Source organism: Bidens hawaiensis, unplaced genomic scaffold, assembly GCF_021521415.1.
Source record: "Bidens hawaiensis isolate Kalapana, Puna unplaced genomic scaffold, B.hawaiensis_p1.1 tig00029003_1, whole genome shotgun sequence".
Taxonomy (NCBI): Eukaryota; Viridiplantae; Streptophyta; class Magnoliopsida; order Asterales; family Asteraceae; genus Bidens; species Bidens hawaiensis.
This window is the reverse complement of record NW_027505142.1, coordinates 197156-220153: the sequence shown is the minus strand read 5'-3', so window position 1 is coordinate 220153 and position 22998 is coordinate 197156. Positions and strand designations below refer to the sequence as shown.

General features: G+C 34.9%; 5 protein-coding genes, 2 long non-coding RNA genes and 1 pseudogene across 7 annotated transcripts; 5 read left to right on the top strand and 3 right to left on the bottom strand.

The window, feature by feature from the left end:
* Positions 1-1751: 1751 nt before the first annotated feature.
* Positions 1752-3934, bottom strand: LOC143611042 (F-box/FBD/LRR-repeat protein At1g13570-like; annotated as a pseudogene).
* Positions 3935-6908: 2974 nt separating this feature from the next.
* LOC143611029 (uncharacterized) lies at positions 6909-7901 on the bottom strand. The gene is made up of 2 exons (XR_013149693.1): positions 7497-7901; positions 6909-7016 (listed from the first exon to the last, which is right to left on the bottom strand). It is a non-coding gene; the product is annotated as an uncharacterized LOC143611029 (long non-coding RNA).
* A 2479-nt stretch (positions 7902-10380) lies between these two features.
* Positions 10381-10920, top strand: LOC143611047 (E3 ubiquitin-protein ligase RSL1-like). The gene has a single exon (XM_077085362.1). The coding sequence runs from the start codon at positions 10381-10383 to the stop codon at positions 10918-10920; it is 540 nt and encodes a 179-aa protein (XP_076941477.1).
* A 134-nt stretch (positions 10921-11054) lies between these two features.
* On the bottom strand, positions 11055-11723 carry LOC143611030 (uncharacterized). Its single transcript, XR_013149694.1, has 3 exons — positions 11670-11723; positions 11285-11360; positions 11055-11211 (listed from the first exon to the last, which is right to left on the bottom strand). It is a non-coding gene; the product is annotated as an uncharacterized LOC143611030 (long non-coding RNA).
* Positions 11724-12611: 888 nt separating this feature from the next.
* LOC143611027 (E3 ubiquitin-protein ligase RSL1-like) lies at positions 12612-14389 on the top strand. Its single transcript, XM_077085348.1, has one exon. It carries the CDS (start codon positions 12773-12775, stop codon positions 13406-13408), a length of 636 nt encoding a protein of 211 aa, XP_076941463.1. The 5' UTR covers positions 12612-12772; the 3' UTR covers positions 13409-14389.
* A 76-nt stretch (positions 14390-14465) lies between these two features.
* On the top strand, positions 14466-16708 carry LOC143611026 (E3 ubiquitin-protein ligase RSL1-like). Its single transcript, XM_077085347.1, has 2 exons — positions 14466-16386; positions 16534-16708. Exons 1-2 carry the CDS (start codon positions 15779-15781, stop codon positions 16706-16708), a joined length of 783 nt encoding a protein of 260 aa, XP_076941462.1. The 5' UTR covers positions 14466-15778.
* A 1083-nt stretch (positions 16709-17791) lies between these two features.
* LOC143611046 (E3 ubiquitin-protein ligase RSL1-like) lies at positions 17792-19685 on the top strand (the record flags this gene model as incomplete). The annotated part of the gene is made up of 2 exons (XM_077085361.1): positions 17792-18178; positions 19117-19685. Coding segments are annotated over 2 exons (624 nt in total), but the record flags the coding sequence as incomplete, so codon positions are not given.
* Positions 19686-20826: 1141 nt separating this feature from the next.
* LOC143611032 (TATA-binding protein-associated factor BTAF1-like) lies at positions 20827-22736 on the top strand. Its single transcript, XM_077085351.1, has 7 exons — positions 20827-21009; positions 21207-21362; positions 21798-21892; positions 22000-22217; positions 22292-22346; positions 22425-22506; positions 22600-22736. Exons 2-7 carry the CDS (start codon positions 21311-21313, stop codon positions 22734-22736), a joined length of 639 nt encoding a protein of 212 aa, XP_076941466.1. The 5' UTR covers positions 20827-21009; positions 21207-21310.
* The last annotated feature ends 262 nt before the right edge of the window (positions 22737-22998 follow it).

Below are 22998 nucleotides of genomic sequence, written 5' to 3'. Positions count from 1 at the left end.
GCGTGTGGCATTTACTTGAAATAGTCTCTTACAAAATAGCCGAAGATTAAATTTATAACACATCGTGCAAGCAAAAACATTTATTAGTTTATTGTTATTGGCCATATGTCTGTCTGCCGAAATAAGAGGGTATTGTTACAAAAGCTTTCTGAACCATGTTGATGTTGATTTGTAGGCTATATTAGCATTTCAATATTAGATCCAATCTATCTTTATTAACTATAATATTAAATATAAAATGTAAAATATAAATAATTTTAAAATAAAAATGTACGCATAAACTTAACGGTCTGGTCCGGTTTTATACGGGCGGTTTTGGGTATAAACCATAAACTAAACCATTCATTACGGTTTGTAAGTTTTGAAACTGACCGGCTAAAACCTTGCGGAAATTAAAAGCCAACCGTGTAACCAAACTGTTCAACGGTTTGAACTGTTTCACGGTTTAAAACCAAATCGTGAACACCCCAGTCGAGAACACATTTTAATTGATGTATTACAACAAATCTACATTGCTAGGAAATCCAAAACAATGACTTATCGACTAATTTTCAACTTTAGATTCGTTTTCCATTGATACCATACCAGTATCTGTTAAAAAAAAACCACCCAATCAGATTTAACAACATATCCATCTAAATTCCGATGCCAACTTTAGTACGCATGTTTTCAATTTTTGACTTCCATTGTTGCATGACCAAAACTCGCTTCTCTAATGCCGAATGCTTTGGTTACGGCTCCGTCATGTTGCAAGTACAAAGATTAGCGCATCAGGGTCTATTTTCCATGTATTGCTTCTAGATAAATGTTCCGAACAACCTCGACACCCAATCAAATTAACCGGGACCACGCTGGCTTAAAAGTTTGGCATTCCCTGGGAAACCATACCGCCGACTGGCACCTGACAGTCGCTGTGTTGACACAAGAGCGAGACTCTCTAACGTAACACACAGTGGGTAAAAACCCGGGTGGTTTTGGGAAAACTCAAGAGTAAAGCCTACTACCATTGGGCCACAAGTGATGGATACATTTTTATATTAATTAATGGAAAATCAAATGTTGTGGCTAGAAAATTTGGGATGTTTTGTTCTTAGTCAAAGCAACAAGCCAAGCATACATAAGTATAAAATATCGACTAACTAAATAGTGTGTAAACACTGAACACACATTTGTTATCACACTTAGATGCCTCACAAATCTTCTTTTCCTGCTACCAAATCAGATGTAGGGCAAAACAATGGAAAAATTGGAGGCTTTAGAAATTTATTCAAATCAATTTATTGTGTGGTTGATTATCATATACTTCAACTGGATTGATGTTTATATATACCACTGTTGATCATGACGACGAAGTCATAAGTTGTACAAATTGAAAGGAAAACTAAATATGAAAAATTACGGGTTAGATCGGAGTTGAAAGAATTAGCAAGAGATTTAACTTGAATAACTCATGAACACTTTAATTACTAAATTTTTTTTATGTTATTAATATTTGTCCAAAAAAAATATGTAGCTCGTGAAAATAAGAGTGTCACAAAATATAACCTCATCTCCGAGGAAGGCTAGTGATTGTTTCAAGCTACTTTCTTTACAACTTTTTAAAGCTTAGTGATTTCCAAAAAAATTGGTAAGGGTGTATATTGGTTCAATTTCTTTTCAAAAACAAGGATGAAGTTAAACTCAAGAATGAAGATCTGTCGAGTTTCACTTCGAATGAAGTTCAACTAGAACGATTGGCCGTGACAACCCGATAAACCAGATTAAACAATTGAAAACTAGTTGCAATATGTAATGGCTTATGAGTTGGACTTTCTTGATAATTTAACCATGAAGATCTGTATCACTGGAGACTATAGCTAAATAATGAACTCATATATTTAGGTTCAAAACCAAGATGATTTACTTTAAATGAAAGCTTCGGATCAACTTGTGATATTTCATAAAGAACACAAAACGAAATCATCAAAACACACGCAAAATAGTCCATAAAAGCATTCTGGAAAGGAAAATAAGTAGCTTCATAAAAAACAACAGCCTTTATAGCCTTGGTGGGCGGCCAATGATTAACTTCGCAGAAGGTGATGCTCGAGGAAATGAGAGTAGTAGCATTTTCAATTCTTCACGATCAACAGGATCAGTACAATGAAAGTGAATTTGTACTTTCTTTAGCACAGGTGACTTGGCCATGACGAGTTTCGCAAATTCCATCACAATAGGTGAGTAATTACTCATCATTCGTATCTCCAATATCACAAGATGATTCAAGTTCAAATCTGGGTGGTCTTTTGGATCAAGAAAGTTGGGAGTATGTTGATCAGGCAACTTCTCATTATCATACATCTAATCAGAAAACATGTTAGAAATGTCAAAAAATGAAAAAGTTTAAAGAATCACTATTCACTACCATAAATAAGAATAATACAATTTACCCAAAAAACAATTTTCTCCAAGACAGGAGAGCTTCGGATAATACAAATGACAGAACACATTTCGTTTCGATCCATCAAGCACACACACAATTCAAGATCTTTGAGATGGACGAGTGAAGTTGGAAGCGTGCGTGGCATGCCACCTGCAGATAAGTACTTTAACCGAATACAAAGGCCAAAATTAGCAAACAAATACGAGGGTATTCTTACATTAGATATAATCTTTAACCTAAATATTACCTTCACGTAATCCTTTGTGACATGCAAAGTCTTAATCAAAGGTACACACTGTAAAACATCAGCGAATGTAATCTTGTTTCCGCCTGCTATAAAGACATTCTCTAGATCCCACTGCATTAAAATACCTTTATATATACTAACAGATTAACATCTATCATTAACTAAAGGAACTTTCTAAATAGTTGGTTACCAAATGGATAAAAATACCTTTATATATACTAACAGATTAACATCTATCATTAACTAAAGGAACTTTCTAAATAGTTGGTTACCAAATGGATAAAAATACCTTTATATATACTAACAGATTAACATCTATCATTAACTAAAGGAACTTTGAAAATAGTTGGTTACCAAATGGATATTCTCAAGCATCGGGCACTTGGAGAGGAACCGTTGAAGCGTTTGAGCAGAAACCTCAATATCCCAAAAAACCATGGTTGTCAAGCGACTAAATCCATTAAACGCCAATGGAGGTTCAAAAATACAGTTTCTGAGATGTATAACCTCTAGTCGTTGCAATGAAAAGAAAGAAACAGGAAGCTTGTAGAGGCGAACATCAACACCATAATTTTCGAAGTAGAGTTTTTTTAATTTATTTCCCTTTGCAAGATAACTCATCATCTTGGCAACCTCAGATTCAAAATCAAGACGAGTAACCGGACAGTCAAAGTCTAGTACTTCTGGACCGTTGTGTGATAACAAAACATGGAAGATGACAGTGGCAAGCTTGTATCTCATAAATTTTGTGTAATCAAAATCAGGCGGTGATTCAACCGTATCGTAATCAGAATATTTGACCATCTCGAATGTAAATTCAAGCTCGGGCATGCTCTGCCAACAATATTGCCATTTCTTTGACAAGACACTCGTTCTCACTGCATCTCGGATGGGCATTTGACTATACTTTCAATTATGTGTTGAGGAAGGCTGCTGATGATATCTGAATCTAGGCATTGTGTCTTTTTAGCACTACCTGTTGGGTTTTCATGCTCCATAACTAGAGTTAGACCTAGGATTTGCAAACATATACGGAACAAATCATATTTAGGATATTTTGATCATGACAACATCTGAAAAATAAATAAATAAATAGAAACTGAATATGAATTGCATACTAGGGTTTAGGCCGGCCGGAATGTAAAATAACAAGAGAGATAAATAGGTCACAAAACTAATCCATTCTCATTCATCGGCTAAATTACAACTGTACCCTCAACCATTACAAAGGAGTCCCTACACTTACCATTATTGTAAAAGAGACCCTAGATTAATAAATCGATAACAAAGACGAGGGTCGAGGGTAACACTAATTGCTTGAATCAGATGCTGGTTAGTCCACGGCGAGCGACTTTGATCAGCTAAATTAGGTATGTCGTCCGCAAATAATTACCAATAATTACCATTGTTAGTTCAAGTATGTTTACTGTATGGTTTGTTCTGGTTATGAATGAATATAGAAATTTGTCTCAATGTCTCACTAGTCCTTTCAAATTCCCTCTACTTCTGTTTGATTCGTATAACTGGTATCACAGTTGTTCCGATCCTTATTGAGTCGTCAAACACTCTACGTACTTGATTCATTATCGATGGTAACACAAGCAAGTGGTAGAACAAACGTTAAAAGAGTATATATGATCGAGCAAGTTTTTCAATAGATCGACGGTTTTGTACATAGTAACACATGAGGTCTTTAAATATGATTTTTATGGTTTTCAATTCAAAATGAGTACTAATTAAAGAGTGAAATAAAATCAAACCATACCAAACCAAACCAAACGTACCGAAATGTTACTAACATACTAGGCTTGTCCAAAAAAAGTTAAAAGTTCCATAGGTTGGGTTTATTGGGTCAAAGGAATCATATGTGTAAAATGGAGTTGGGAACACATTTTAATTGAAGTATTACAACTATACATTTTCCAAATAATCATTCAAACACAAGCTTATTTATTTTTTTGCCAAGAAATCCAAAACAACGATTTTATTAAGTTTAAAAATCAGATTCGTTTTTTGGATACCAATATCTATTAAAAAACACTATTGAATCAGATTTAACAGCATATCCATCTGAATTACGATGCCAACTGTAGTACGCATGTGTTCGATTTTTAATTTCCATTGTTGCATGACCAAAACTCACTTCTCTAAATGCCGAATAGCTTGGTTGTGGCTCCGTCATGCTGCATGTACAAAAGATTGTGCATTAGGGTTTACTTCTAGATAAATGTCGAACCCCCACAACCTCGACACCCAACCAGCTCACGCTAAACCACCTCATACACATCTTATTAGAGGTAAATAAGCTAATCGAGCCGCTACTACGTTATAGTCCAACTAAAATGACCATCACACTATAATCAAGTGTAGAGTCATGTTAATGTAATCATTTTTGGGCCTTATATTAATTTAAAGATGGATTAAATAGAAGAAAGAAACAGATAATATCAAAAGAGAGAATTTTTAAAAATAAAGCATAGTCTTACGTAGTCGCTAGGCCTTCAATGTTGCCTCCGTCTCCAACGGTGATGTACACAGGGGCATTTTGGTCAAATAGAGGAGTGCATTTCCCATTCACTATGTTATAAGCAATGTTGGATATTCGATTCTGTGTGTGTAATCATTTAAAAAAAAAATGGTAAGAAATTACAATATTGTGTCCCAATTTCATTAAAAATTTACGCGACACCGTTAGATGTATGCAATATCTGATAAATGTTAGATTGTATCCACTTACCGAGCGCTCATAAGCATGAACATGACCAGCAAACACGATGTCAACCTTGTATTCCACAAACAATGCCTCAAACATAACTCGCATGGTCTCGCCTTCCATTAATGGTACACATTGCTATTGTACCATGGCGAATGCATAAGAACAATCAACCACGGAGTTTCGCATCTATTGACCTTAGGTAACTCCTTCACGAGCCACATAAATTGAGGAGTGTATGTTCCTACACCAATTTAGTTAAATGTTTTATAGTTTTATCATAGTTAATGGTTTTCCGTATTGGAAAATTATTTAATTATAACAATAAATGATATTATAAGTCTTACCGTATGCCGAATAAGAAGACAATACAATGATATATGTCGAAGCTCTCTTGATCGAGTACCATAGGGGTTCGGAGCTCCCTGATGCGTTAAAAGGAACATGATATCGGTGAAGGAAAGGCTTAAATGGCTTGCTTTCGCCCTATATCAAGCCATACATCATTACTACGTGTAAAATGTTACTTAAAATAAAAGGAAAAAAATGTAAACAGATTAAAATCATCTAAGTATATTTTAAAAAAAATGCAATCATGTATATTGTTCTATTTAAAAACTTTGATTATTATTAATCATACTTAACACGTTAACTATTTATAATAAACTTAAATGGACAAACTTATGTTTACGGGTAGGTTCACTTACAAGATGATCCATTTTCACATGAAGTTTAACCTGCCCATCTTACCAAATACAATTAATCATTTTTAAGACGTTTACTTACTATGTAAGGATTATAATCGATTTCATGGTTTCCGGCGGTCCAGATCCAAGGTTGATAAGCAACGCTTCTTTCAACGAACCTTGCCCAACTATCCCACCTCCGATTATCATGATACAGGTAGTGATCAGCATAAGACAAATTACCAACATACAACACTGATTCCCCTTTAATCGGGTTCAATTCATAATGTGTGAGTGTGACATTTGAATCATATGTTTGACCAAGATCCCCTACACAATGCCAACTTAATTAAGCAAGTCACATTTTGTGCAACAATACACAAGATCTAGTTCCAATAACATACCGATGATTCCAAAAGTATAGGGCACATCTGGACCGACTGCAGGAGGAGTCACAAACTAAAATGTCCTTGTAGTACGATCAATCCCAACCTCTAATAATACTTGGTATTGGACTGTCATAAGTTTGTTAAAAGTTGTGTTAATAAACTAATAACAAAGAAATGGATACTATTATAAAATAATAATGTATTTTCATACTTTTACTTTGATATACAATAAATAATATAATACTTGCATTATTCCCCCTCATTGAAGTATATATATTTACTGATACTAGCAAGTTAAAAAAAAACATACTACTAAATCACATGGATAATCTAAAATGTAAAGAGGTTGAAAATAGACCTCTAAATTTTGGAGGGTACAATGATGTATGTAACCAGAGGTGTAATTGTAGTACTTGTAAGTGGTGATTTGGCCTGTAGCTTGGTCCTTCCGGGTGCCATCTTGAGGCCAATAGAGAACTTTGCTTGAACCCGGTTCATCCACCGTGACCCATGACACTATTACTGCTTTTCCCACATGATCTCCTTGTGTTATATGAACCTTAAAAAAATGAAAAACATCATAATGACATGTCTTGATTATTTTAAATGCAAAAGTTCCAATTTTATTAGCATGACTCACAAATAAGTTGATTATCTTGTGTAATTTATTAGTAAATGCTTAAAACAATTTTTATTAGTAGCTTCCAAAAAAAGTTATTTATAATGCTTTAAGATTTTATCCTACCCTTGACCCGCTTCAATCCTACCATTTTCAACCCATTCGTTTCAATTCGACCATATATGACCCTCCAGTTTTAATTCGATTGTGACCCTCCAGTCGAACATTTTTACCTGACCAGCCGGTTAGTGATAGTTTAGGGTCTTGCTTGTAATGTGTCTCTATATATAACAGACCACCATTGTAACAAAATAATTACCAAAATCATTTAGGATGTTTTCAGAATATATCTTTAACAACAATATATAAATGTTAAGAAAAATAGATTGTAAGAGCAATATATAAATAATTTAGCATCACCTGTTGAGGGGCATTGTAGCCAGGAGGAACCCTGAAGACATCACTATCAAAGGGCATGTCTATGCTTCTTTCTTCATTCCTAACAAAAGAGCTTGTAATACCTCCATTAGAGAGCAACAATAAATTACCTCCATTATCTAATGCCAAAATACATAAACATGCAAGCAAAAACCACTTGCAAAATCCCATTTTCTAAATAAAATAATTTAAATAACACACTAGATGATGTTCTTGGTGTTATCTTATTAAGGAGGATACTTATAGAGGTTTTTTACAGTGTGACACGTCCAAAACTTTGGATTTTGACATGTACTCAATAACTACGGTGATTTCTAGGTAGAATGACTTGTACCATTTTTTGTTTTTGTCTTGGTTTGATTGTACCATTTTCTGATCTTGTCTCAATTTGATTGTATCATCGAAGTTTGTTGAAGTTAAGAATATTGTTGATTTGTTATTACAATGGCATAATTGGGGTTCACGTGCGGGCCCACCTTTGGTAACCAAGTCAAGTGAACTCGACTTTATAGTTTTATGCACTTTAAATCGTTAACGTAGTTTTTCAATTTGGACATTAGTAAAAATATTAATTGTGCTTAATTAAGTACTAACCATTTTGTGTGAGTTCTATGATGTTAGAGCTTCACAACGAATTAAACCGTATCCAACATGAAGCTAAGATCAATAGGATATCAATTCTCGAAGTTATGTGTTTGATGTAGCGAAAGACAAGTTACGAAAAAATGGAACCAAGTATAAGACAAAACTAAGAGTGGAAGGGGTGCTCGTGGGTATTACCTATGCATCGGCCAATCATACATCGTCATTTCATATATGAAGTTTGGTGACCAGGATCGATAAACACAAAAAAAATAGTTTATTTAGATCATAAGCTCGATCTTTGTAATTCTCATTAGCTCGAAATTACAATACACGATTCTTCTTAAACTCTCTTAATATAACCCACAATCTCGCGTATATATACTAATTTAAACTTGAAAACTAATTAAACTAGAATACAAACACTGATCATACATAAATACTAATTAGTAAAAAACAAATTTAAATAAAGTCATTGGCTCAACTTGTTCACCAAGTAATTTATTCTATGTAAACCAAGTCACGTGCTCAACTTGATAAACAAGACACCAATCCATCATAGGCTCGATAGGTCGGCCCAACCCACCTCATTGACTCGATGAAGGGAATTAAGTCCAACAATATATACCCTCAAATACCCATAAACCACAAAATAACTTGCAACACATACCTACAAGTACCCAAAAACTCTATTCTCTGGAATCGTCGCCGGAGAAGAACCCTAGGCTCGCCAGAATATTGGCACTTGGCAGAACGGTCCCGAAACACCGGTTATACAAAGACAAACTCCTAGCACGATTATTTCCAACTTTATTTCCAATATCTTCAAACTTTATTTTCAAAACTTCAACGGGGGTCTTCAAGAAATCTGCGTCTCGATTCGGATAATCGCGGAATTAAAACCCGAATATCAAGAACAAAGTTGAATCAGTTGATTCAAACCCGCTCTGATGCCAAGTGTAGGTCCCGAAACCGGATCCAACAAACGAACGAATTTTGTTCTTGACAAGCGATCGAGACAGGTGCGGTAAATCAAATGATTGAACATATAATATAAAGGATAGTGAACGATCTCGTTATCGCTAAAAAATTTGATATATTAATAAACGAACCGACCTCACTTAATGTGAGCTCCCCTTGAGTGGGTGATTTACATCATGAAAAACAAACACTTGCATATAACAACTAAGGTCCTATTTAAGTAATTTACAATTATTAATGCCTAAGGTACATCTTATATAACATATAAGATATGAAGAAACTTGTCCATTATAAAATTTATGTTTTGAAATAGTTATAACATTGTCCCTTCAACTTTACTTAACTTTTGTAAATATAAGAAATAGTTACTACTTTTGATCTTTTTCTTTACTTATGTATTCATTTTAATTTTAATTGTAAATAACTTCCTATCAACGATTATCCAACATCCATAACTTTTTCGTACGTTAATATTTTTTATAAAAAATTGCACCATAAAAATGAGCATTTTATTGTTTTTAATTTGGGTATTGTATTGTTATATTTTTTCAAATAAAAAAAATTAACATATTACGTATGGGTGTTCACCATTCGGTTTAACGATTTCCAAGTTATAACGTGAGCCAAACCGTTGGTTCAATTTTTTGTTATTGAGACCGAAACTGAACCATTGAAACTTTAAACTGAATAATTAATAATGGTTTGGTTTCACGCATTGACCTTCAATAATAAGTTTACCATCCTATCCATTTTTATATGTCAAATTTTCTGTATAAACATAAACCAAACCGTTTGCTATGGTTTGAACATTCGGAAACCGGCTGACCAAAAGTGATGATTGGTTCAAACATTTTCAAGGTTTCAAACGAACCTTGAATATCTACAACCGTTACGTGAGTACTAAGATTTTTGTTCCACGCCGCATCGTGTGGGCATTCGTCAAGTTAATAATAATACAAGTGTTCATAAAATAAAGGTGACCATCATAATAATTACCATGTAACTACCACCACCGGGTTTATACCTCCGGCCAACACTCACTGCAAATTCTATCCTCTTCTTTAGGTTTTTGAAGATGTTAATTTTGATTAAAAGGAGATAAAGTTTGTTTTTGTTTATTTACTTACATGCATCGGGTTAGTTAAGATAAACTTAAATTTATTTTTTAAATGCTAGGAGATAACTGCTAATTATTAGGAATAGGATACAAGTTTGTTTTTAGTATATAATATGAAAAAAGTTGTATTGAGTTAACACAAAAATATAGTGTTCGTAAATCCAATCTCCCTAACAGTTTTAACTTATGGGAAACGTAAATCAAACTCCCCAAGACTCATCATCATCATCCACATTCACCTGCGAGATCTGTATCGAGCCGGTAACACTTCCCAACACCAAATTCAACAACAATAACCTATGCAGTCATTCCTTTTGCACCGATTGCATGATCAAATACATCCATGTGAAACTCCAAGAAAACGTGTCATACATCAAATGCCCTGCACTCGACTGCCATCACTATCTGGACCCGTTATCATGTCGCCCGAAAGTTACACACCAACTTTTTGATAAATGGTGCAATGTGCTCTGTAACTCGGCCGTGCTAGAGCTTGAGCGGGTTTACTGCCCGAATAGAGAGTGTTCGGCTTTGGTTATTAATGAGTGTGGTGGTGGAAGTAAGTTGAAGAGATGCGTGTGTCCCAATTGTAAGAAACCCTTTTGTTTTCAGTGCAAGGTTTCATGGCATGCTGGTTATAGGTGTAATGAGATTGGCGAAATTCGGGATCAAAACAATGTCGCTTTTGGTATTTACCTCAAACCAAGCAACTTCCAATCAAACTGAGAATCAATCAAACCTGTTTAAAAATAAGTTTAAATAAGTTAGACAACCTAAATATGCAACAATCACTAAGGATAAATTAGTAAGTTGTGCAAAATGGATTCCGGTTTCTTATCTTTTGTTACCTTTCCAGCCGATTCAAGAACCTGTAACAAATCAATTTCATAATCTCAAATCTGATAGGAGAAAGAAACCCTAAAACATCAAGCAAAAGGTGAAACGTTATCATCAACTCTTCGGTTCAGATGAATGCCAAACAACATTTTCATCCCAAGGAGTATCGTCTGGACTGCACTGCAAATAAAACTAATCAATAAATCGTCTCATATTCTTATATTCTACATAATGTTAAGTAAAACCATGATACCAGCAAGAGGATCTTTTATGTAGCCCTTGAAATGCCTAAATATTGTGTTCCTTGCATGAGTTGACATCATGTTTCCCTATTACACCCAAATCAATAAATAGGATGAACTAAAGAACAATTTAACACTAACTTATACAATCAAAGTATTTATTTTGATGTGGATGATAAAAATTGTTTATGCTGAACAATCGAAACTATATAATCATTTAAATGTAAACCATAGGTCTATAAAATCAAACTAACTGAACAAAAGTTGCAACGATTTTACCATCCAAAACACAACCGAACAGGTTAATCGAGTTACCGATGTAGAAATTCATCAAGGACTCGATCTATTTTGGGAGTTATTATGGAATAAGTGCGGAAAGGTAGAGGATTACTGTACCTGAGTGGTTGCACTAAACATATATAAGAAGGGAAGATAGACGACAATGAAGATTAGCTTCCGGTGGCCATCGACTATTGTTGTCCGCAACGGTCGTCGTCGTTGATCTCCCTATTATCTCTGTATCTATATCTATATTTGAATACTTTCATGTGTCTCCGTCTAGAGTTACACACCTGTAAAGAAAACCCCCACGAAGAAGAACCAAAAGTGAAGTAAAAAGTACAGCATCCTGTATATACAAAATGTATTTGAAGCTCACCGTGGATTTAATCGGAAAAGTGAGGGCAAACCATGAAGAAAGTGGAAAAAGGGAAGAAACAGGTGTTTTTGTGAGGTAAAAACGACGCGTGGCAGGGCACCGGGAACAAAACAAAGGTACAACCACATCAGCATCATGTACATACCTGTATGCATAACAAAGTTGCAAATTAAATATATGTATAATATGGTGTACGTATTTGACGAACACGACATGACAAGGTTTTCAACAAAAAATTATGGACAAACATCCCTGATATTCGGAGAACGTGTATATGAATAAACTAAGGAATTAAGTGATGTAATTTTAATATGTTGAACGAGTTTCTTTAATCCATGTGTTTAGGTATATATTATCTTGCAATAGTTATTTGATAAATTGATATGTGTAAATACCCGTGACTCAAAAGACTAAAACTTGACATTAACATTTTAAAAACAATTAAGAATGTATAATGATAGTAATATAAATAACAATATAAGTATTTATTGTTATGAAACTAAGTGTATAGCTAAAACAATATAAGAAATATAGTTAGATAGAAAAAAAGATTTTATTACTTAATTGTGTCATACAAAAACACATAATGAGATATATCCGTACAACTTATAAAAATAAATCAACTTTATTTTAGTTATTGATAATAATAATAATAATAATAATAATAATAATAATAATAATAATTTATAAGATTCATAAAATAAAAGTAACATTCGAAGTAATTTCCATGTAAACTACCTCCTCCGCGTTGGTAATCATACCTTTATTGCTCTTTATTATACCTTCAATACTCTTCACTCGGAATACCATCACTCCCCTTCTTTCGGTTCTACCTTTAATCATGGGGAACGTAAGCCAAAAACCCCAACAAAACACAACACCAACCCCACAACAACTTCAACTACAAGACTCATCATCAACCACATTCACCTGCCAGATCTGTATCGAGCCAGTAACACTTCCCAACACCAAATTCAACAACAATAACCTATGCACTCATCCCTTAATTTGCACCGATTGCATCATCAAATACATCCAAGTCAAACTCCAAGACAACGTATCCGATATCAAATGCCCAGCTCTCGACTGCCATCACTCTCTGGACCCGTTGTCATGTCGCCCGAAAATCACACACCAACTTTTTGATAAATGGTGCGATGTGTTATGTGACTCGGCCGTGCTCGGGCTTGACCGGGTTTACTGCCCGGATAGAGAGTGTTCTGCTTTGGTTATTAATGAGTGTGGTGGTGGAAGTAAGTTGAAGAGATGCGTGTGTCCCAATTGTAAGAAACCCTTTTGTTTTCGGTGCAAGGTCCCATGGCATGCTGGTTATAGGTGTAACGAGATTGGCGAAATTCGGGATCAAAACGATGCCGCTTTTGGTGTTCTGTCGGAGAGGAATAAATGGATGAGGTGCCCCGGGTGTCGACATTGTGTTGAGCGTGTCGAAGGCTGCCCCTTTGTTCTATGCAGGTAAATAATATTGTTTTTTTTTTAATAATAATATTCATATGATCATATCATAAGTTGTACCTAATAAAATGATGTAATCGCGTGGGTAGTTGAAGTAAGAGGAAGTTTTACATCATACGTACTCTCTTGATTTGCAAAATTGAGAATGACATTTGGAAGTTGCATACCTAAACATTTGGGAAATTAATGTTTTTGGGGATATTAATCCAACAAATCAAAACTAGCTATCTCATGGTCATATTCATAGAGTTCACAGAATTGTAAAGAAAGCGAGCTGAGCCCGAGCTTGGGTCGTGAGTCAGTTTTCAAGCTGGAGCAAGGGTCGGGCTTGGCTCATTTTTTCTTTATTAATTATTTACAAACTTTTTTTTAGTATTTTATTTATTTTAACAAAAAAAACCTTAACAATCCTAAGCTTGATCTAGCGAGTGTGTAATACCTTAAACGATTCATAGTTCTACTCGAGTTCGGTTGTACATCGTTAAATTAATACTTTTAAGTAAAAAAAAAGGTAAAACTTAAAAATACATTAGGCTCGTTAAGGCTCGACGAGCGTAAATGATCTTCCTATACAAGGATCGAGCTCTGGTTCGATAACTAAACATGCAGCTTTGTTTGAAATTCAGGCCAAACTTGTTTCGAGCATGCATTTTATCGATCCAATCTCGAGTAGCTCGCAATGATTCAACTCGTTTTGTGCCCTCAACATATTCAAATGGAAACTTCACATTTTAGTTGATATATGTTATTTTATCAAACTGATTATGACTTTGAATTAAACTTGGTGCAGATGTGGGGTTAAATTTTGCTACAGTTGCGGTAAAACGTTGTGCAAGTGTAAAGCTTCTATTATCGAATGGATTACGCGTTTCTGCACAGTGATTATAGTTGTCTGTATACTCATTGTTGCATTTAAAACCATGATTAATAGTTCGGCATCATATCATTGGAAAATTTTTTAAAATAACTAGACGTTTAGCTCTATGATCGGTTACTATATATAGTTTGATAATCGTAATGTCTATAGATTTTCATTAAATTGTAAGGACTACGAATTCTGGTTATGATAATATGCTAATTTGGATATGAATTATGTATATGATTAGTTCTTCAACTTTGGTTGACTAATTTTGACTTCAATTATCATGTAAGTCAACATTATGTGGATCGGATCTCAATTGTGTCTAAGCTTAAATTTGAAGCCATGTCGAAAGATACATCATCAATATATGAAAATAAGATAAATGCAGTACTAAAAGAAATATATTTACTCGTTAATATGAGTCCGGTCTCTCAATAGTTTTTTAAAAGTTCACGATATAGTGATGAGAACTAGGTAGAGGTATATGCTTCTTAGAGGGGAGGTCCCGGTTGAAACAGGGGTAAGAGACTATATATATTGGTGTAAATTGATATATGAGTAATATTGATATGTCGTTCCAGTAAAAGATATAGTGATGATCACGTATAGATTTTTAAGTCTTGGTTTGTTTCTATCCATCGCGTTGTGGCAATGTATTAACATGGATTCGATAGGTATAGGTTAAGTTCGTTACGATACTAACGTGCTTTCGGTTGGAGTTTCAATAGTGCATTACCTTATTGAGTCAGATTACAATGCCATAACGAGATAAAAATGGGTGTGTATAGGTGGAGACTCGACCAAATTTCCAGTATAATCTCTCTGGTTGGATATCAAAAGGATTAATCGAAATGCATCAACTACATTTACCGCTAGACAAGACTAATTCCTTTAAAAATAAAGTTATGTATATGAAAAGTATTGATATGTGGACTATACAACGAATACTAGAAATCTTCCCTTCACCCGTTGCTTCATGTCATATTGCAAAGTTTGTTTGGTCTGTGATTTGACACTAGCTAGCAATTAAAGAGATTATGGACACCCAAATCAAATGATGTTAATCACAATAATTTTGACAATAAGTTGTACGTATCTGACAAGCACCTAATGACAAGGATTTCAACAACAAACCGACAGTTATCCCCAAGATATTGAAGAAATATATAAAAACAGACCGATTTTAATAGGTAAAGAGCTTGGTGAAACGTATATATGATGAACACCTAACCTTTTCAGTAACTATGTGCTCATGTATATATTCTCTTGCTAGAATTGTTTGATATAATAAGTTACTAATAAATTCCATGCGGTTAAAAAGAGTAAATATTAAACGTGTACTCAACATCTTAAAAACAAACAAGAATGCAAGTAGTCATCAAATAATAGTGACCTTCCCAGTAATTTCCTTGTAACTACCACCTCAGCTTCATACCTTTATACTCTTTTTACTCTCAATAATTATATCACTCCAAAAGTACAAATTCTCTAGCCATCGTTTAGTTTCAACTTATGGGTAACGTAAATAAAAAACCCCAACAAGAACTAGAACTACAAGACTCATCATCGTCCACATTCACCTGCGAAATTTGTATCGAGCCAGTAACACTCCCCAACACCAAATTCAACAACAGTAACCGATGCGTTCACCCCTTTTGCACCGATTGCATGATCAAATACATCCAAGTCAAGCTCGAAGATAACGTGTCCGATATCAAATGTCCAGCTCTCACCTGCAATCAATCCCTTGAACCGCTATCATGTCGCCCAAAAGTTACACGCCAACTTTTTGATAAATGGTGTGACGTGCTCTGTGACTCGGCTGTGCTCGAGCTTGATCAGGTTTACTGCCCGAATAGAGAGTGTTCGGCTTTGGTTATTAATGAGTGTGGTGGAGGAAGTAAGTTGAAGAGATGTGTGTGTCCCAATTGTAAGAAACCTTTTTGTTTTCGGTGCAAGGTTCCATGGCATACAGGTTACAGGTGTGAAGAAGTTGGTGAAATTCGGGATCAAAATGATGTGGCTTTTGGTGTTCTGTTGGAGATGAACAAGTGGATGAGGTGTCCGAGGTGTAGACATTGTGTTGAGCGTCTTGAAGGTTGCTCACTTGTTCAATGCAGGTAATAATATTCATATTATAACTTATACCTAATATCACCTAAACAGTTGGAAAATACTTATGTTTTTGGGATGTTAATCCAACAATTATAACTAATTTATTATTATATTCAGATGGAATCTATAATTTTGAATTAACTTTGGTGCAGATGTGGAGTCAGATTTTGTTACAGATGTGGTAAAACGTTGTGCGCGTGTAAAGCTTCGATTATCGGATTGATTATGGTTTTCTGCATGGTGATTATGGTTATTGCACTAATTATTCTATTATCTAAGATTGATTATCGTACTCTACAAAAGATACAAGAAGCACTAGACATTTAGTTCTATGATTGGATTATATATATGCGGTTCGATTATAGACGCGTCTATATATTCTTATTGAATTGGCTGTAAGGACTGTGTATTCTGGTTATGATAAGACTAAGTTTGTTTACAATAACATGATAAATTGTTTAATTTTGTGTATATAGATTCAACTCCTTGTTTTTATTTTAAGCAAAACTGTCTCATTGGTTTAATAAAAGTGGTTTTGGGGAGTATACCAACATACTTCTTCACTCATAAACTAAAAACTACAAGGAATAAGAAGGTTCTTTGAGAAAAATAATAATAACAAGAAAATACGTTGGGTAGCGTGGGAGATGTTTGGGGCATAAGAAAAATTCTTAGGAGGTCTGGGCGTGGGATGCTTAAAAAACAAAAACTACCAATTTAGCATTCCTATTCGACTTGGAGTTGTAAAAAAGTTAAAAATGAAAAATAATGGACCGGTATTATAAACAAATTAACTCTATATTTTTAGAACTGGTGTTGTAAGCGAGAGTTGCATGAACATGTGGAGATAGTGAGTTTCAAGTTTCAACAATGTACTTTCTTATTGAGCCATACGTGCAGTTCAAGAAATCACGTGCAGACACCAACTTTGTACAAAATGATGTTATTGGCCATAATACTAGCAACAAAATGTATATTTAACAATCACTGAATGCCAAGCTTTCCAACAACAAACCAACAGTTATCCCCAATATACCTGAAGAAATTAAAATAAAAAGATTTTTTATTGGTAAACAACAAGACGAAACGTATCTATGGATAAATTAAACTGGTGTAATTTCAATGAGGTGAACACTTTTCTTTAGTCACTATGTGTTTATGTATATGTCCTCTTGCTATTATGCAATTATTTGATAAGTTGATATATATAAATACACTATGCTTGAAAATAATAATAATAATAATAATAATAATAATAATAATAATAATTTTATTTATCAAATAAAAGTGAGCTTCGCAGTAATTTCCATGTAACTAGCAGTGTATCTTTATTGCTCTTTATACCTCCAATACTCACAATAATATCACTGCCCCATCTTCATCTTCTACTTTTAACTTTAACTTTTGGCGAACGTTAATCAACCCCCCCAACAAAATTCACCAGCTCCACAAGAACTTGATCATCAAGACTCATCATCATCCACATTGACCTGCGAGATCTGTATCGAGCCAGTAACACTCCCCAACACCAAATTCAACAACAATAACCTATGCACTCACCCCTTTTGCACCGACTGCATCATCAAATACATCCAAGTCAAACTCCAAGACAACGTATCCGACATCAAATGCCCAGCTCTCGACTGCCACCACACTCTGGACCCGTTATCATGTCGCCCGAAAATCACACACCAACTTTTTGATAAATGGTGCGATGTGTTATGTGACTCGGCCGTGCTCGGGCTTGACCGGGTTTACTGCCCGAATAGAGAGTGTTCGGCTTTGGTTATTAACAGGGCCGGCCCAGGCCCATGGCAGGGTAGTCGACCGCCATGGGCCCGACAACCCGGTAGGCCCGAAAATTTTAAATTATTTTATTTTATTTTATTTTTTGTAATAAAAAAAAAATTGTTTAGGCCCCATTTTTAAATTGTTTGTAGACCAAATTAATTGTAGCCCAAGGCCCAAGTTATTTGTAGCCCAATAACCCATTTGAAGATGCAGGAGATGGAAACAAGGAACTTGGAAGTCTAAAGGTTTTTTAAAAAAACAAACAACGCCATCTTCATACTCCATCTCCAATTAGGCCGTACGATACGTACCACAAAATGTGAAAAAGGCAGCCACAAACCAGTGAACCACCGTCGTGACCGCCGGCGCTGACCACCAGTCCACCACCCGACCACTGCCACATGCCTGCAGCCGGCTCCGCTCCAGCCTTGCTCCGTCACCGTTAGTCAGTCCGTCCAGGCCAGCAGGGTAAATGCCTCCTAAATACAAATACCTATCCGGTTTTTTTCCTAACAAGGTAAATGTATATCGAGTGTTGTTGACTATTCCGGTAACCGTGGCTTCGGCCGAAAGAAGCTTTTCAAAATTGAAGTTGTTGAAGACTTACATGCGATCCACAATGTCCCAAGAAAGACTTAATGGCTTGGCGATGATATCTATTGAGAGCGATGTGTTGGAAAACATAGATTATCAAGAATTGATCGATAGTTTTGCTTCAAAAAATGCAAGACGAGCATCGCGTTTCGTTTAGGTATGTAAATTAGATTATTTTGCTACAATATTTATGTTTTGTGTATTGAAATTAATATTATCATCGTATGATTTGCTTTTTTATTTGCGTTATCGAGTTTATATTTTACTTAAGTCTTAAGGCCCAAATTTAGATTCGTCTTCGGCCCAAATTTTTTTTGTGTTTCTCGGAGCCGGGCCTGGTTATTAATGAGTGTGGTGGTGGAAGTAAGTTGAAGAGATGTGTGTGTCCCAATTGTAAGAAACCATTTTGTTTTCGGTGCAAGGTCCCATGGCATGCTGGTTATAAGTGTAAGGAGATTGAGGAAATCCGGGATCAAAACGATATCGCTTTTGGTGTTTTGTCTGAGAGGAAGAAATGGAAGAGGTGTCCGAAGTGTAGGCATTGTGTTGAACTTGTTAAAGGTTGCAACAGTGTTAAATGCAGGTAATAATATAAATATTATGTTTTTGGGATGTTAATCCAACTCATTATTATTATTATTATTATTATTATTATTATTAATTCAAATGGAAACATCAGATTTCAAGTTATATGGTTTTATCGAGCTAATTATAATTTTGCATTAAACTTAATTGGCGCAGATGCGGTGTCACATTTTGTTAAGGATGCGGTAAAACTTTGTGCTAAGTGTAAAGTTTCTACAGCATTCGGATTGGGTTTCTGTTTCGGCACAGTGATAATTACGGTTCTCTTAATAATCCTTATACTTTGGCTCATAAGTAAGATTATTGATGCATTATCAGTTGACGTTTAGCTCCATGATCGGGCTATATATAGTTTGATTATCGTAGTGTTACTGTCTATATATAATATTGTTAAAAAAGTCTGTGAATTCTGGTTACGTATATGATTTGTTATATACGTATAATATTGTTATATGCTAATTTGGATTAAAGTTATGTATATGATTTGTTCTTCAACTTTGGTTGACTAATTTTGACTCTGTTTATCATGTAAGTTGGATCTCATTTAGGCTTAAGCTTAAACATGGAGCCGGATCGAAACATACATACATCATCAATGCATGAATAATATATTTAAATTGAAAATAAGATAAAGGTAGTAATAATAAGGGTATCGATCCTTGCTCATTAACACGGATCCGGTCTCTCTAGGTTTTTAAATTTCTTCATATAATACTGATGTTCAAATCTGGACAATGAAGTAGATTTATATGGGTAAATTGAAATATCAAATATGAGTACTAGTTTCCGTTAAAAAAAAGGATATGGCGGTGATCACATAAATATTGACAGTCTTAGTTTGTTTATAATAGCATTGATCATTGGTGTTCGGTACAATCTTTGGCTATTAATACGCTATACAGTCTCTAAAAATTAGTATATTCATGATATGAGATGATATATTTTTTTGTGCTTTTTTATGTAATGACGGCCAGCGATTTGTTATTGACATCACGTGTACCATATATTACTACTACATATGATCCCAAACAAGAATCATTCTAACCACCCATGATACTAATTCAACTTCATTCCTTCTGATATTAAAGCACATCTAAACATGGTGTTAAAGCAAAAAAACCACTGGAATTATATATTACTGATCATATACACTTTATCAAAGAAAAAGAATTTAGATTTGATATGATGTGGATGACAATAAGGGGGTGTTTGGTAGAGGGAATTGAGGGGTGAGAAATATAATTGGAAAGAATTCTCTTGTTTGTTTATGAAAGAAAGAGGTGAGAAATGGAAATAAACCATTTTCATTTCTCTGATTCTGTTTCTCTACAAAAGGCGGAGAATTGGATTTCCAGGGTTTCATTTCTCAGCCTCACTCTCTCACGCCTCTCCCTGCTCGATCGACTTGCAGCCTGTAATCACCCACAAATCATCTCCAATCCAAGAACCGATCTCAGTTATCATCATCATAATAATAATAACCCGAAACCCTCATTCGTTCTTCATCTTCACCGTACAACACACACACACACACACACCATCACCGTAACACACATCCGCCACGTCACCACGCCGATAACCGTCAATTGAATCGAATGCTTCACACTTAATATTATTATTATTAGGTTTCTCAATTCCATTCACGAAAAAACCCTAAGGTACGTTCAATTTCTCTTATTTCTATATATTACCATCACTGCTAACGATTCAACCGTTATAATAACGAAATTGTTAATAGTTATTGGATAATGCTGTGTATTGCTAGTGTAATTCGATTGGAATGTATTTATTATTATTATTATTTAGGTTTGGATGTTGATTTGTATATTTTTTTTATAATTTTTGGTTGGTGTAGGATTGTGTGTTGGTGAGAGGAATGAAATCATTTGACAGGATTGTGAAAGATTATTGTTTTTGGTAGAATGAGAAATGTTGTGAGTGGTATAATTATTAAGAGATATGGCACAGCAACAATCTTCTCGCCTCCAACAGTTGCTGACTTTACTCGAGAGTATCTTTTTATTGCAATCTTTCTTTTCTAGGCTTATTGTTGTTATTATCATTATTATATTGTAAATGCATATTTTGTGGGAAAACGGATGAGTTTTTAGCAATAAGTTTATAATTTGGTTTCATAACCGACTTGCCTTTGAATTGTTTAAAAAGTGATTAGGTGCCATGCATGTATGCCTAATCATGCAATATGGGAGTTTAGTTGAAAAATCATTAATATATATAGTTTAGATGGATTTAGAGTGGTGATACTATCTGATGCAGCAGATTGACATAATTAACGGTTGGAACTTGAATGTCACAATTTGGATTTGGTATGAGAGAAGCAGCTTAATCTAGAGTTAGGTTAATATTAGCTTGAAATAAGGTAGAGTGAAAATGTGTACTTTTTCATGTTCATGCTGGCTGCTTGTATTTCTTGACCGTTGTTAAGCTGGCTCGACACAAGCCACACGATTCACTGCAGCTCGCCAGATAGGGGAGATTGCAAAATTACATCCTCAAGATTTAAGCTCTTTGCTACGTAAGGTATGTATTACTGCATTGATTTATTTTAATATTGTTTTTTAGTTTGGGACATATTATGGCGGTTGTGCATTCAAATTGGTTTGATTATTGCTTAATGCATTTTTCAGGTATCACAATATCTTCATAGCAAAAACTGGGATACCAGAGTTGCGGCGGCTCATGCCATTGGAGCAATTGCTGGATGTTTCAAGCATTTATCTATGACTGATCTCTTTAATCTTGTTGAGACAAAGATGAAGGAGGCTTGCATAAACTGTTCTGTTGAAGAGGTTGTTTTTTGGCCAACATCTCTCCCCAAAATAAGTGTTAGCACTTCATTCCAGAGGTTTTTCTTGGTCCCTTACGTACGCCCATTTTTTGCTCTGTTTCAGCTATTGATCTGACATTTTAAATTGACAGCTTTGAACTCTCTAAAGTGTTGGGACATGGGGCTCTTTTGGCTTCCAGAGGACAGGTACTGTATTTTTTTGAACTTTTAGCTTAGAGTCTTGTGGATATAGTTAATCTTGATATATTGATTATTTTGTTTTAGGAGTATGACCTTGCAAGTGATTCTGGCAGCAACTCGAAAGAAAGACTAGCCAAACAAAGGCAAAACCTAAAGCGGCGGATGGGTGAGTTGTGAATGTGCTATTACCCTTGGCTATATTTGCATCGTGAAATAATTTCTTTATTGAATTGCTTTAAACTTGTATGTCTGATAGCAGGTTTGGATGTGTGTGAGCTGTTTACGGATGTACAAGGTTTGATTGGAGACGAAGATCTTGTGATGCATAAACCTAATCCCGCTGGAAGCAGTGTACCATCTGATTTTTACCTACAAAGACCGGGGCGTAATGTCTAGCAGTTTGTTGTAGATGTGGTTCCTGGTTACAGATCAGAGGGGGAAAGTGCTCGTCAAAGAAACTCCTCAAAACGTAAGTGTTTGGAATGAATACGTGAAGGTATATTCTAAAAAATATATACCGATGGTTCAATGGGATAGTTGTGTTGTATACCGATGGTTCAATGGGATAGTTGTGTATGGTTGAAGTATGTTTTGTATGTGAATTGGTTTTAACTATGGTTGATGTTTTTTGCTTAAAAACTATGTTTTGTATGTGAAT

Bases quoted from the DNA above. Each gene is read 5' to 3' on its own strand.
- LOC143611032 (XM_077085351.1), top strand. From the start codon at position 21,311: ATGGCACAGCAACAATCTTCTCGCCTCCAACAGTTGCTGACTTTACTC. The intron at 21,363-21,797 runs GTATCTTTTTAT...ACCGTTGTTAAG, and splicing joins GTTGCTGACTTTACTCGAGA to CTGGCTCGACACAAGCCACA. The intron at 22,507-22,599 runs GTGAGTTGTGAA...GTCTGATAGCAG, and splicing joins AAACCTAAAGCGGCGGATGG to GTTTGGATGTGTGTGAGCTG.
- LOC143611047 (XM_077085362.1), top strand. From the start codon at position 10,381: ATGGGAAACGTAAATCAAACTCCCCAAGACTCATCATCATCATCCACA.
- LOC143611026 (XM_077085347.1), top strand. From the start codon at position 15,779: ATGGGTAACGTAAATAAAAAACCCCAACAAGAACTAGAACTACAAGAC. The intron at 16,387-16,533 runs GTAATAATATTC...ACTTTGGTGCAG, and splicing joins TGCTCACTTGTTCAATGCAG to ATGTGGAGTCAGATTTTGTT.
- LOC143611027 (XM_077085348.1), top strand. From the start codon at position 12,773: ATGGGGAACGTAAGCCAAAAACCCCAACAAAACACAACACCAACCCCA.